The sequence below is a fragment of the Microtus pennsylvanicus genome, chromosome 8, assembly GCF_037038515.1.
Source record: "Microtus pennsylvanicus isolate mMicPen1 chromosome 8, mMicPen1.hap1, whole genome shotgun sequence".
NCBI classification, from domain to species: domain Eukaryota; kingdom Metazoa; phylum Chordata; class Mammalia; order Rodentia; family Cricetidae; genus Microtus; species Microtus pennsylvanicus.
This window is the reverse complement of record NC_134586.1, coordinates 85,023,180-85,037,925: the sequence shown is the minus strand read 5'-3', so window position 1 is coordinate 85,037,925 and position 14,746 is coordinate 85,023,180. Positions and strand designations below refer to the sequence as shown.

The 14,746-nt window shown below is 44.7% G+C and overlaps 1 protein-coding gene across 2 annotated transcripts; it reads right to left on the bottom strand.

Annotated features, from left to right (window-relative positions):
• Positions 1-343: 343 nt before the first annotated feature.
• Positions 344-13,777, bottom strand: Wdcp (WD repeat and coiled coil containing). 2 transcript variants are annotated; one of them, XM_075983965.1, is made up of 4 exons: positions 13,723-13,777; positions 6,262-8,074; positions 2,913-3,024; positions 344-735 (listed from the first exon to the last, which is right to left on the bottom strand). In XM_075983965.1, the coding sequence occupies exons 2-4, from the start codon at positions 8,053-8,055 to the stop codon at positions 515-517; spliced, it is 2,127 nt and encodes a 708-aa protein (XP_075840080.1). In that variant the 5' UTR covers positions 8,056-8,074; positions 13,723-13,777; the 3' UTR covers positions 344-514. The 2 variants fall into 2 exon arrangements, with proteins under 2 accessions (XP_075840080.1, XP_075840079.1); XM_075983964.1 differs by having other exon boundaries at positions 13,642-13,733.
• Positions 13,778-14,746: the final 969 nt, after the last annotated feature.

The window sequence follows — 14,746 nt, the reverse complement described above, 5'->3', positions numbered from 1 at the left end:
TATTTTATCTTATTTTGTTGCCCACAGCACTTTTTTTTTTTTAAGCAATATCTGGACCTTATAAGCTAGAATTGTCAACAGACTCAAAAAAGTTGGTTTTAAATCCAGGAAGGGAGGCCATCCTCTGAACTGATCCTCCTGATCCAGGCAGTCCTGAGGGTGAAGCGGGTCTCTGACTTTCTCTGCAATGGTTTCCTGCTGCCTGGGGAATGGGTTAAAAGGCTGTGCTGAAGCACAGGCTCCCCAGTGGCTCTCCTCACCTGCACATTTAAAGCAAGGCAAAGGCCTACCACTGCACCAGAGTGAAGATGTAAGTCATAAACAATGCCACACCAGTTTGGAATTATGATTAATAGGGTGGTATTTATTTAAAGGGGAAAAAACTTACAGATCACTGTCAGCCCTCTGCGCAACCAGGAAGGAAGTCTAGTCGCCGGCGGAGCAGGAAGTGAAGAGAGAGAGGAGAGGGAAGTGGCCCGCAGTCCAAGGGAAGCTGGTGGAGCAGACACAGCCCTCAGGCCACACGGCTGAAACAGCCAGCAGTATCTGCGTTCTGTGTGGCATGGTCTCCAAAGCCTCCAGGTGGCAGAATGGGATCCCGATTGTGAGAAGGAGAGCCCCTAGCAAGCTCTGGCTTGGACAGGCTGCCATCTCTCACCACGACCGTCTGGGAGGCTGCGAAAGTCAATGGGATGAAACCTTGGCTGTCAGCAGAGAGGAGGATCCACTGGGAATCTACAGAGCAAACAAATGCACAGCAGCTTAGGGGACCCCACGGTTCTAGAAGGATCAACATGTAACTGCAAACAGGTCTGGCTACTACTGTGAAGTCTGGCTCTGCAGCTGTGGCTGCTCTGGCACCACGCAGCCCAAGGCTGGCCTCACACTGGTACTCATGACTTGGCCTCAGTGCTGCGACCGTAGGTGCACACCACCACATCAGGGATAACTTTTCAGAAATGAGATACAGGGGCTGATATCAAACCCCATCACAAACCCCACCATCTAACACGTCAGGAAATATGAAGATGAAAGGATGGAGTTGTGCTCAGGGTCAGGTCACATGGCAGCTCAGGAAGTGGGGCACTCAAAGCTAAAAACATAACAGTTTTCCTCTGGACTGACATCTATTTATTTTTTAACCATGTATTTTATGTGTGCTGGTGTTTTGCCTGCATGTATGTCTATATGAGGGTGTTGAGTACGCTGGAACTGGAGTTGTAGACAGTTGTGAGCTGCCATGTGAGTGCTGGGAATTGAACCCGGGTCCTCTGGTAGAGAAGTCAGTGCTCTTAACCACTGAGCCATCTCCCCAGCCTAGGACTGACATTTATAAATTATTATTTTTATTTTGTGTACATATTGGTGTTTTGCCTGCATGTACATCTGTATGAGGGTGTCGGATCCTCTGGAACAGGCAGTAACAGAAGCTACAGACAGTTGAGAGTGCTGGGAATTGAACCTGGGTTCCCCGGAAGACCTGCCAGTGCTCTTCCTCACCCACTGGACCATCTGCCCAGCCCAGCCCAGCATCACATGGTGCTAGGCATACAGGTGTGTGGGCGCACATCTGTACATATTAGGATGCTCGCTAGGTTCTCCAGAAACTTCATGAAGAAAATCCACCCAACCGAGGAACTTTTTTATTCTATATATTAGTACCAACTGTAGCTATTCAAGGGGGGTGAGGCGAATAGAAGAATAGTAACCTAGAAAACCCGGGGGTTTGTCCTGGGGCCACAAGTATGGCAGGTATTTGGATCTTCTCTGGTTCCTTGAAGTCTCAGAGAACATGTGATTTTACTTCTGAAAAATATACATTCCCAAAACTAACAGACAAATATGTAGGGTGATTTTTCTTAGTGTTATTTATAATGGTGAATACATTAAAATGACCTAAATGTGTATACAGTATTTTACAGGTATGAGTGATTTCCCTGTATGTATGCACGTGTGTATACGCATGGTGAGCACACACTGCCTGCTGAGAATGGAAGATGGGATCCAATACCTTCTTCTTGTCTCCTAGGTCACAGTGTACTCATGGTGTATAGACACATATGTAGACAAAATACTCATACATGTAAAATAAAAATGGAATTGGAGTGATGGTTCAGCAGCTAAGAGCATCAGCTATTCTTGCAGAGAATCGGGGTTAAATTCCTAGCAAATTCATAAAGGCTAACTCTGCAACACCAGTCACAGGGAACTTAATGCCCTCTTCTGGCCTACGTAGGTACAGAATGCATCTAGTTCTCAGATAAATTTGCAGGCAAACACATAAAACAAATAATAGTGTTAATAATAAATTTTAAACTAAACTAAAATCTAACAAACAAGAAAATATGAAGTAAAAATGGAATATCTCCAAAGTAATGTTAACCTATCTGTTAAAAATGACAATTGCAAAGCCATATTATAAATTTATCTGTCAAAACAGAAAAATATTAAAAGAAAACAAAATGTCTTGTGTTCAGTGTGGTGGCTACTGTTATAAAAACGAGGCATAATGAAACAGCCATGTCCCACAAGTGATCACTAAGGCATCAGGCGGGGCTCTTCTGCACGGGGATGTCAGCTCCTCCAGGCAACACTGCAGGGCTTCTGTAAGGCTGCACCTGACTGCAGCAGGCACACTGCTACAAACTGCCCTGAACTCAGTCCTACCTTTTCTTTTAAAATCCATTCTACTTTTAAAAAAGTGAGGATTTCCCCAGTTGGGTGTAAGTTCCCTCAGGAAAGGACTCATTTTCAATGGGCTGTAGTTTCTCTAATAGGCCTGGGTACATAGTAGGCAATTAATCATAACTTATTAATTGGTTATTGAATCACTGAAAGGTTGGACAGCATCATTTCCATTCCTGAAGTCAAAATAGCCAGGAGAGCAAGAGGGTGCTCTGGTGCTAACTTACTGTGCAGCATTTCAACGAGATAGAGACCAAACATCTGCTGGACGGTGCTGAGCCTCAGTTTGCCATCACAGAGAAGCACGGCTCTTTCTTCAGCAGGACCCACAGAAGGTTTCTTCAAGGAAAAGTAAAAATGGTTAATTGATGGTAAGAGCAATGTAATGACATTTCTTTTTTCTTATCTATCTATCTATCTATCTATCTATCTATCTATCTATCCATCCATCTATCATCTATCTATCTATCTATCTATCTATCTATCTATCTATCTATCTATCTATCTATCTATCGTTTTTTTCGAGACAGGGTTTCTCTGTAGCTTTTGGTGCCTGTCCTAGAACTAGCTCTTATAGACCAGGCTGTCCTCAAACTCACAGAGATCCGCCTGCCTCTGCTTCCTGAGTGGCATTAAAGGTGTGTGCCACCACTGCTCAGCTACAATCACATTTCTTAAGACCAACATTGAGGGAGCCGGGAGTGATGGCGCCCATGCTAGATCCAGCTCTGGGGTTGCAGGGCAAACTTTAAGGTTACAGAGCGAGTTGAAGACAGACAATGTTACACAGTGAGAGTCTATCTCAAAACACAATTTTTTTTTAAGCCATGAAAGAGTGAAGTCTTTTAAGTGATTTAAAATATACCTATTTTATTTTTAAATTGTTATAGTTCTACTTTAAGACATAAGCCTAAAAACATAATTATGAACACAGAATAAAAAATTTACTTCTAGGGCCAGTGTTTGGTTGGTTTTATGTCAACTTGGCACAAGGTATGGTGCTCAGAGAGGAGGGAACCTTAACTGAGAAAATGCCTCCATAAGAGCAGGGTGTGCACAAGCCTGTAGGTCATTTTCTTAATTAGAGATTGATGGGGGAAGGGCCAAACCATTGTGGGTGGTGCCATCCCTGGGCAGCTGGTCCTGGGTTCTTTAAGAAAGTAGGTTTTGGGGGGCTGGAGAGATGGCTCAGCGGTTAAGAGCACTGCCTGCTCTTCCAAAGGTCCTGAGTTCAATTCCCAGCAACCACGTGGTGGCTCACAACCATCTGTAATGAGATCTGGTCCTATCTTCTGGCCTGTAGATAGAATACTGAGAATACTGTATACATAATAAATAAATAAATCTTTAAAAAAAAAAAAGAAAGAAAGTAGGTTTTGCAAGTCATGAGGAGAAAGCCAGTAAGCAGCACCCCTCCATGGCCTCTGCATCAGGTCCTGCCTCCAGGTTCCTGTCCTGCTTCAGTTCCTGCCCTCACTCCTTCTGATGAACAGTGATGTGGAATTGTGAGTGAAGAAACACTTTCCTCCCCAGTCTGCTTTGGTCATGGTGTTTCATCACAGTAAAAGTTTCATTACTAAAAGATCAGGCCAGTAAGATGGATCAGTGGTGAAAAGCACTTGCCATTTAGGTTATGATAACCCAAGTTCGATTCCTAGAACCAAAGGTGGAAGGAGAGGACTAACTTTTTTGTTTTAAGACAGAGTCTCACTGTATAGTTCTGGCTGGCCTGAAACTCACTCTGTAGACCAGGCTGGACTTGAACTCACAGACATCAACCTTCTCAGTGCTAAGATCACAGGTATATGCCATCACACTTGGCTTCTGATTCTTGAAAGTTGTGCTCTGATCTCTACATGCATGCCCATCTCACACATACACATTATATACAAACACACAGTAGATAAAAGTTACCATCTATCCATAACTCCTGATTATTATTTGGAATAGTGTCTTCCTAAGTACTTGGAGAACCATGTTACAAATGACCTGGCTGGCTGGTTTGTGGAATAAGTCAGACTCTGAGAAGCACCATACTTTCTCTCATATGTGGAACCCGGAAGGTGACACACAAACAGAAAGGACTATCAAGGAAGATATTGGGGATCAGGGAAGGGGAGGGAAAGCGGTGAATTCAATGAAGGCTTAAAATGAGTCATAATGAAACGCATTATTTTAATTTTTTTTCTCGGTTTTTTGAGACAGGGTTTCTCTGTGTAACAGCCCTAGCTGTACTGGAACTACCTCTTGTAGACCAGGCTGGCATCAAACTCACAGAGATCTGCCTGCCTCTGCCTCCCAAGTGCTGGGATTAAAGGTGTGCACCACCACTGCCTGGCGAAACCCATTACTTTATACAATTAATATTTGCCCAGCTAGAGAGATGGCTCAGTGGATAAGAGCACTGGCTGCTCTTCTAGAGGTCCTGAGTTCAATTCCCAGCAACCACATGATAGCTCACCACCATCTGTAATGAGATCTGGTGCCCTCTTCTGGCAGGCAGGAATACATGCAGACAGAACACTATATACATCATTAATTAAAAAAAATCTTTAAAAAAAAAAGAACAGAAGTACTTTCAATCTGGGAATCTTCATGTCTAAAGAGATATCTAAACATGTAGTTATTTATGTTTGATATTCACCTTTATAAAAAGTAGGACTTTTGTTTGTTTTGAGATAGGGTCTAATTCAGCTCATACTCCTGGCCCCAGACTTCTGGGCTCAAATGATCCCTGTAACCACAGCATCCTCAGTGGATGAAACCACATGCAGGAGGGAAAAAGGTGCCCAGCTTTCTCAAGATAGTAACTAATCCAACAAAAATAAAGGTACTAATCCTATGAATAAACAAACTATTTTAGCATTATTTGAGGTGCCCAACAGAAAATGAAGCTGAGTAAGCATGCGTACTCAGCTTGAGGTACAGTGTACCCCATGACCCCACTGTTGTAAAACAGTCACAAAGCACTCCCAGTACTGTGTGTATCTACGTACACAGGGATCTGTGCTCGACTTCATATGTACAGAGGCAAATGTGGGAGGCAGTAGTGGCGCTCACCTTTAATCTCAGCACTTCAAAGGCAGAGGCAGGTGGATCTCTGAGTTCAAGGGCAGTCTGGTCTCCAGAGTGAGTTCCAAGATAGCCAGGGATACAGAAATAAAACCCTGTCTCAAAAATACAAACAACAGCCACAACACTCCCATGGAGATGTATTTGCATGTGCATGTGTAGGGATAAAAACGTTGTAAATGATCTCTCTCTCACACACATATGGAAAAGGTTTTCATGATGAAATGACACAATTAAGCCTATTGTTTTTCTAAACATAACTCACCAGAGTACAATCATTAATTCCACACCAAGGATATGATAAAATCGCACTAAACCTTGGTGTGTGCACTTTTGGTAGTTCACATCCAACCAACTGTACAAAGCTGTGTGAGCTTGCCTGTAACACAGTACACGCAGGTCACTGGGCTTTGCTCAGAGCTCCCCTCCTTACAATGTTTGTGGCAAAATCCCCTGGCGTCAAGAGCTTCCTGCACAGTGGAAGTTCCTCAAAGGAGACATTACCTGGTAAATGAGGTGAACATAGGGAGGGTCCTGAGAGAGTGGATACATTGGAGAGAACCGCTTTTCCTTGTGTAGAAAATCCGTGAGTTCAAAAAGGCACTGCTGCATTCCAGCCAGGTGCCTCGATAGAACTTCCAGCTCCCTGGAGTGCGGGCAAGTTTCCTTTTCTTTTTCTAAGTTCTCTGTTTGAGGTAAATTTGGCTCTGAGGTGCTGGTATGGTCTTGTGTCCTGCTGGGTCTAGGCAATCCGGGCCAAAGCCAGGAGGATCTGTGAGGGGTTTCTCGTACAATGGAATCGCTGGACAGAGGGGACAAGGGACTTGTAATCTCCTGAATAAGGGCTCTTCCAGACCTCCCACCCTGAGTACTGGTGTTAGCTGTCAGCAAGAGTCCTGAGCTGAGGGGACTCAAGCCCGGCGAAAGGCTCTCAAGAAACTTTTCTCTGTCTACTTTATTCAACAGAGTGTTGAAGGCAGAATAAGTGTCCTGACTTTCAGCAGGCGTTCCAGAAGATTCTCTTCCCAATGTTACCTCTCTAACTACCAGGCGAACAGCATACTGATCAGATTCTGAGGAAGGAAGAAATGCAGTCTCAGTGGGCTTTTGTTTCCCTACAGAAATTAATAAAAATCTGTCTGTTAAGAAGCATACGCCTTTTGGTCTTTCGTTACTCTCTAACTGAATCTGCTGGATGTTTGGCATTGAGGATGGAATGGTGGAATAGATCAAAATGATGTTACAGGTATTGGAAGCCACAGCCACTAGCTGTGCTTGCAGGTTAAATGCTATTAAATCAGGAGCCAGAATGCCTGGAATGGCAACCTTTTTTGTCATGGTAATTGCTTTCTTAAAGGTTACCAAGATCAAGTGTGAAGAGTCCTGGCCTGTACCTGTCAAGTAGTCAGTTTTTCTGACACAAACAAGAGAACTCTCCTCAACTGGAGATGGGTTGAAGTGGATGTGAGTCAGATCCAGAGGATCTGAAAAGGGAGAGACCATCACTCCAGAATTCATTTCCCCAGGGGGCATTTCCCCGACAGGAAAAGAGCGCACGCCAGCATCTTCACCGTTGGGTGGGACAGCAAAGGCTTCAGCGGCATTTAAGCTACAAAGCTTATGGAGTGGAAGCTCAGTGGCTATAGCAACCTGTGAGTCCTCGGTGGCTACGATGGAGCGGATGGAGCGGCCCACTTGGAGCACTGGGCAGAAGGAGCAGCTCTGGAGAGACCTCTGAGAGCTGTCCCACATATAAGAATGAAGGCTGCTGTCTACTGCCACCACCAGCCGCTGGCCATCCAGGGTCCAACAGGCACAGTAAATTCGGCCCTTGGTGTTGATGTCCACTTTCACTCTGCAACCGTCGCAGTGAATGTTAGGGAAAACGGAAACATCCTGCGCTGTCAACACAGTCAGGACAGCATCTCTCGGGTGCCACAGGCAGCCCTGAGGAAGGATTGGGAGGGATTCTCGGATTTCAGAGGTCTGAGACATCTGCCATTTGCTGGAACCCGAAGTGCTGGGACACAGCTGCCACACGGCGACATGCTTCTTGTGCTGGATGGCGAGCAGAGTGGGTATGTGAGCTACGCTGACGGGGGCCCAGGAAACCCCACACACATATTCGAATTTTCCAATGACCTGGGAGTCCCCAAACTTGGCCTCTCCCCTCTGAAGCCGCAAATCAGTCAGGATCACTCGATTCCCATCAGTCCAGGCAAGGCCGTGAGTTGGATGCACCGCCTGATTCAGTGAGTTCAGTCCGGTCCTAAGCAGTTTTCCATTCCCCAACTCCATCCTTTCAGATAAAGGCTCTCTGAAAGCATTAAGAAGGAGAGTTACAGAAGGAAGGAGTGACGCAGACCTTTAATGCCAGCACTCAGGAGGCTGAAGCAGGAGGAGCTGGGTGAGTTTGAGACCAACCTGGTCCACATAGTGAGTTCCAGGCCAGCTAGTTCTGTAGAGTGGGGCTGTGTCTCAAAAGAGAGGGGAGAGGGGAAGGAAAGTTCCACCCAGAAAGAACAGTCATGCAAATGCAGAAGTTAAATTCCACAGTAGGCGGGACCCTGAACAACCTAAAGTTACTGGGATACAGAAGAGCAACCTGCAAATGAAGAGACCATCATGCCAAAGTGAGCATTATGAGCAATGTCAGAAAAGAAAACTATCGAGAAAGAAGTGTTTGGGGGGAGGGGAAAAAGGAGTATTTCTAGAACTGGAGAAATCTGAATATGGAATGGATATTAGAAGATACTGAGCTGGAGACATTGCTCAATGACAGAGCCTGTATTTAGCATGAGTGAGGCCATAGCTTAAATCCCTGGCATGGCACAAAAAATAATTAATATGTAGAACTGTTAGAAATACAGCAAAATTGCCCACTATGGTGGTGCATACTCTATATCGTGAGTTCCAGGCCAGCCTGTAACATAGTAAGACCCTGGTTCAAACCACACACACACACAATTTAGAGTTTATCCTGGTATTTATAGTTTTTTCCTTGCTCTCCGTTTCTCTATTTTTTAAGATATATTCATCTTATGTGTGTGAGCATTTGTTTGGATGCATGTAGATGTGTCTAATACCTGAGGAGGCCAGACGGTATCAGATCCCTTTGAACTGGCGCTACCATCACGTGGACGCTGGAAGCAAAGCCAGGTCCTCTGTAAGCAGCATGTACTATAAACCACACATTATCTTTAGAACCCTTTTAAACTCTGGTGGCTGGGGGCTGAGACAGGGTCTCTCTGTGTAGCCTTTGTTGTCCTGGAACTTGCTTTGTAGATCAGGCTGGCCTCTAAGAGTTGTCTGTCTCTGATTCCAGTTTGATTGCAGTGCTGGAATCAAAGGTGTATGCCACCACCACCCATCTCTTTTAATTTTTTAAAAAGCACTATTTATTGATCTCAGTTTATGTATCCCAGTCTGAAAGATTGCTCCACACTGGGCTTATAACTTACAGATATGTAAGATGATAATATTATGTTGCTTTAAATCACCAGGGATATGGTCATAGCAGCAACAGGAAACAAACAAATGTAGGTCTCAGTTTATGTATGTGTGCCATGCGCTCAAGTGCACAGAGGTCATAGGACAAGTAGTGAGTCCATTCTTTCCTTGTACCGTGTGGGCTCTGGGGACCAAACTCAGATCTTCAGGCTCGGTAGCAAGCACCCTCACCCTCTGAGCCATCTTGCCAGTCCCTATCTTTTATTTGACTGCTTTGAGACTGAGTCTCATTCTAGCCCATGCTTACCTGGAACTCACTATGTAACCCAGGTTGGCCTCAAACTCTTGGTGATCCTCCTACCTCTCAACCTTCCAAGTGCTGGGGTTAAAGGTGTGAGGACCGTATCCAGTTATTTCTGGCACTTTCAAGTTAGGAGATGTTTAATTAAATATTACAAGTTAGGGAAAGCCTATTATCCAGTTTCCCCGTCATGTCAAATCAATGATATCCACACTTCTGGCTTTATTAGCACTTACTTCCTCAGTTCTTTAACAGTGGCTTTTACCTCTTTCCTGAATGGTACTCAGGAATTGCTGTGTGATTTCCCCTTCATCATACCCACACAGCTCTCTATAATTTCCAGGGAATGTCTACATCCTCAGTTGGCTCTGCTCTTTGCAGCAATTCTTTTTTTTTTCCAGCAATTCTTTACAATAATGTAAAGCATCAACTTTTGCACTGTGATTCCCATCTCCTCACATCCAGGTATTTACTAAAGAAGCACACTACATAAAGGTTTTTAGTTGTTGCCAGGCAGTGGTGGCGCATACTTTTAATCCCAGGGCTTGGGAGGTAGAGGCAGGAGGATGTCTGGGAGTTCAAGGCCAGCCTGGTCTACAAAGCAAGTTCCAGGACCACAACGCTACACAAAGAAACCCTGTCTCAAACCCCACCCCCAAATAAAGTTTCAGCTCTGCAAGGTGTACATCCTTTAATTCCAACACCAGGAGTTCAAGGCCAGCCTGATCTATGGCTACAGTCAAAGTTCCAGGAGAGCCAGGGCAACACAGAGAAACTGTTGGGGAATATTATTTTCAGGTGTGTGACTTTTGTTTACCCTGCATTTGTTTAACTCTGTGAAGCTGTGTTACTGTGCCTGTCTAAAACACCTGATGGTCTAATAAAGAGATGAACAACCAATAGCGAGGCAGGAGCAAGGATAGGCGGGGCTGGCAGGCAGAGAGTATACATAGAAGGAGACCTCTGAGAGGAGGAGGACATCAGGGCCCAGCTACACACAGCAAGCCATGGAGAAAGAGGTAAGGAAGGTATACACAGAGAGAGAGAAAGATAAAAGCCCAGAGGCAAAAGGTGAGAAGTTGGCAAGAAACAAGCTAAAGCATTTATAATAAGTCTCCATGTGATTTATTAGGGAGCTGGGTGGCGGGCCCCTCAAAAAGCAAAAAGAAAAATATAACACAATAAGAAACCCTATCTCGGGCTGGAGAGATGGCTCAGTGGTTAAGTGCATTGCCTGCTCTTCCAAAGGTCCTGAGTTCAATTCCCAGCAACCACATGGTGGCTCACAACCATCTGTAATGAGGTCTGGCGCCCTCTTCTGGCCTGCAGGCATACAGACAGAACATTGTATACATAATAAATAAATAAATAAATAAATAAACAAATATTTGAAAAAAAAAAGAAACCCTATCTCGAGGGGAAATTTTTTTCTAAAAGATGAAAGGAATTAACAGAGATGGATAGCTGTGGTGGTTGTACAGCACTGTGGGTGTGTTTAATACCAATGCATACTTCAAATGGTTAGGATAATATATCTGTGTATTTTTCCACATGCACAAACTGAATTCAAAGCAGGCATCAAATATAGAAAAACTGACCAAGTCCTATAAACTCAACCAGAGATGACTTAGATGGACTGTTGGCTAAATTGGGGAACAGAAGAGGATCAAGGTGACTTACATGTGCCGTTACATGATGCTGACTAGACAGGATTAGGTACAACTCCTGTATTCCCTTGAGAAAGGGAGAGAGTTTGTTGTTGTTGTTTCTTTTCTTTCTTTCTTTTTTTTTTTTTTTAGATAAGGCCTTTCTATTATGTAGCTCTGGATGTCCTGAACTTGCTTTGTAGACTAGGCTGGTCTTGAACTCATGGAGATCTGCCTGCCTCTGCATCATGTGACATGCACACATACAGAGGTCAGGGAACAACTTTTAGAAGTTGGTTCTCTCCTTCCACTATGTGGGTCCTGGATACAAACTCAGGTTGTCAGGCTTGGCAGCAGTCACCCTTACCTGCTAAGCCATCTTGCTGAACCCCATTTTGTTTTGTTGATTTTTTTCAAGACAGAGTCTCTCTGTAGCCCTGGCTGTCCTGGCACTCACTCCAGGATGGCCTGGAACTCAGAGATCCGTGTGTCTCTGCCTCCCAAGTCCTGGGATTAACGATGTGTGCCACCACTGCCCAGCTAACTTTGTGTAGAGTTTTAAGTCACTTTTCCCTTCTATTCACAAACTTCATGAGTAGACACAGATCTCCAGCATATAAAAATGTCCTTCTGGACCTAAGGATGTGGGTCATTGGTAGCGGTTCAGCCTCAAACGCTCAAAACTCTGGGTTCAATCCCTAGCACCCTCCCCCAAAATTAAGAATAATAAAGTTTTTTCAAAAGGAATTAACAAGACATTAAGGGCTCATATTATTTGCTACAAATATATCTTTGTAACTTGGTCTTTGTCCTAAAGGAGGCAGAGGCAGTCAAATCTCTGGGAGTTTGAGGCCAGTCTGGTTTATAGTGTGATTTCTAGGCAGCTAGAGTTACATAGTGAGACCTTGTTTCCCCAAAAGTGGGAGGGGAATAAAAGAGTCTGAATGCCACAATAATAAAGTGAACAAAGAGTCAGCAAGATGGCTCAGCAGAGGGGGCTAGAGAGATGGCTCAGTGGTTAAGAACAAAGGTCAGGACCAAAGGTCCTGAGTTCAATTCCCGGCAACCACATAGTGGCTCACAGGTTCACAACCATCTGTAGTGAGGTCTGGTGTCCTCTTCTGGCCTCCAGGCATACATGCAGACAGAATACTGAGAATACTGTATACATAATAAATAAATAAATCTTTAAAAAAACAAAAGAAGATGGCTCAGCAGATAAAGGTGTTTGCCTCAAAAGCATGCTGACCTGAGTTCAATCCCTGCCTTCCAAGAAGTACAGGAAAATTCCAACACATGAAAGGTGTCCTATCTTCTCCGATACATCTGCCATGGTATGCATGTCCTCAACTCCCCCGCATTCCATTAATAATAAATAAAATAAAATAGAGAGGAAGCAAAGTTTGCAGCTGTTTCCACAGAGAACAAAGGCTATGTGTAGGACCTGCTTCTCTAGCTGATGCAAAGGCAATGACGTCAGATGCGAGGTGAGCACTGAAGAATACTTGAGGGACAGCATGCAAATGCTTAGCTGGGGAGACAGCTGAACCATTAATCATAGATGCAGAAGGCCCTTATGCTTCAAAGATGAGGAAGGTGTGTAGTATGTAATGTACTTATTTTTGACACAGTCTCATGTAGCCCAGATTGGTTTACTCTGACCAGGGGAAAGATTTGGAAGTCACTGACCTAAGGTTAGTAAAGCCAAATTAAAAATCTTGTCATTAAAAAAATCGCCATTAAGAAAACACACACACACACACACACACACACACACACACACACCAAAACAAAAAAAACCCAGAAAAAACAGAAAGCCAGCAAGATGGTCCAGCAGTTAATAGGGGTTTGTGTACAAGTCTGATACCCTGGCTCCCACAGAGTGGCAGGAGAGAACCAATTCACAAAAGTTGTTACGACTTCCAACTATGTCCAAAGCAAGTGCACAGAGTGCACAAACGCTGGAGCACACACCCTGCCTCGAGTCCGAGATCAATCTGGACTACACAGTGAGTTCCAGGCTGCAAACGGTACCCAGTCTCAAAAAGGCCAAACCAGACCATAACAACAACAAGAAACAGTCTGCCTCCCCCAAAGGACGAGAGAAGAGAGACACAGACAACGTTTTGGCTACAGCTTAACAGATGAACCGGTTACAGAGCCTCCTGCAATTAATACAAAACTCAGTTACTGTGATTTGTGATAGAACTTAATTTCGTTAGCTGAGACGCCTCAAAGCTCGTAGGCGACTTTACCGTATTATAAATAAGGTTATAGTCTTTAGGCTACATTACCAGAAGCATCATTACATTCATTGGTTCACATGTTAAAACCCACATCAGCCTGGTCCTCAAACTACTGTCCCGCACACCACACCCTATCTGCCTCGTACTCCTCAACTTCTGCCCACGCCTGCATTCCTGGCCTCCCCGCCCAGCCCCAGGCTCCATACGCCCACCAGGCCTGGCCGCAAAAGACAAGAAATACCTTGGGCTCTCTGCCTCCCCGCCCAACACATAAAAATTTCGGGGGCCGTTCACGTCACAGGACGGGGAAATTAGAACTCACGGGCAACTAACGGAAGCCTCGGTCCTCGGCCCTCGGCAATACCTCTAGACTATTGGCAATCGAGTGCATCGCGTCAGCGGCGGGTCCTTCCGCTAGCCAGTGAGAGCGAGTTTTGCCGCAAGGGTTTGTGGGAGTTGTAGTTCCCGTGTAATCCCCGCCAAATGAATCTTCACACTCAGTCTCCAGCGCTTCAACCTGTTCTCCCACACTCGTCTCATCCATTCTCTTAGAAGAGGTTGGCAAGAAGGAATCAACATTGTTAGTCGGTTTTAGTTTGGGAGAGGGGAGTCAGGGACCACCCATTTAAAATCCCATAAAACATCTCTCCCAAAATGTGAGGCCGCAGTTCTGTTCTACTCCTAATCTAAAAGTACCTGCCCAAGGCCATAACCAATAGGTTTGAAGGTCTAGAGCTTCTGTAGCCGTGCAGACTCTAGGTCGCGCCCGCCGAGTTTTCAGATCCTGTCCCAGACAGTATTGTAGATCGTCTTTTCTGAGCGCCAACCTCAGGCCTCTTGTGTGGATGCTGTCTGCGACCTCGCCACCTGGAAGAGTGGACTGCAGAAGGAAAATGCCTCCTGTTCCAATTCTAGGTCTTTCTCCCATACCGTCTCTTGTTAGAATCAACATGTTGACTTTTGCAAAGATGTAGAAAGGGTGAGGGACATTCTTTTTTTTTTAAACCTTTATTGGGAGGCAGAGGCAGGCGGATCTCTGAGTTCGAGACCAGCCTGGTCTACAAGAGCTAGTTCCAGGACAGGCTCCAAAACCACAGAGAAACCCTGTCTCAAAAAACAAAACAAAACAAAAACCTTTAAATTATTCATTTATTTTATTTCATGTGTACTGCAGTTTGCCTATATGAGAGTGTCGGATTGATCCCCTGGAACTGGAGTTTGCTGGGAATTGAATCCGGGTCCTCTAGATGAGCTGCTACTCTTAACCACTGAGCCATCTCTCCAGCCCCATGAGGGACATTCTTTTTTTTTTTTTTTTTTTTTTTTGGTTTTTCCAGACAGGGTTT

What these genes read in the sequence shown, in the direction of transcription:
- Wdcp (XM_075983965.1), bottom strand. Translation starts at nt 8,055, where the DNA reads ATGGAGTTGGGGAATGGAAAACTGCTTAGGACCGGACTGAACTCACTG. An exon ending in ATGTTCACCTCATTTACCAG is followed by an intron (nt 3,025 to 6,261) that starts GTAATGTCTCCT and finishes TTTTCCTTGAAG; the next exon opens with AAACCTTCTGTGGGTCCTGC. An exon ending in TCTCGTTGAAATGCTGCACA is followed by an intron (nt 736 to 2,912) that starts GTAAGTTAGCAC and finishes TTTGCTCTGTAG; the next exon opens with ATTCCCAGTGGATCCTCCTC.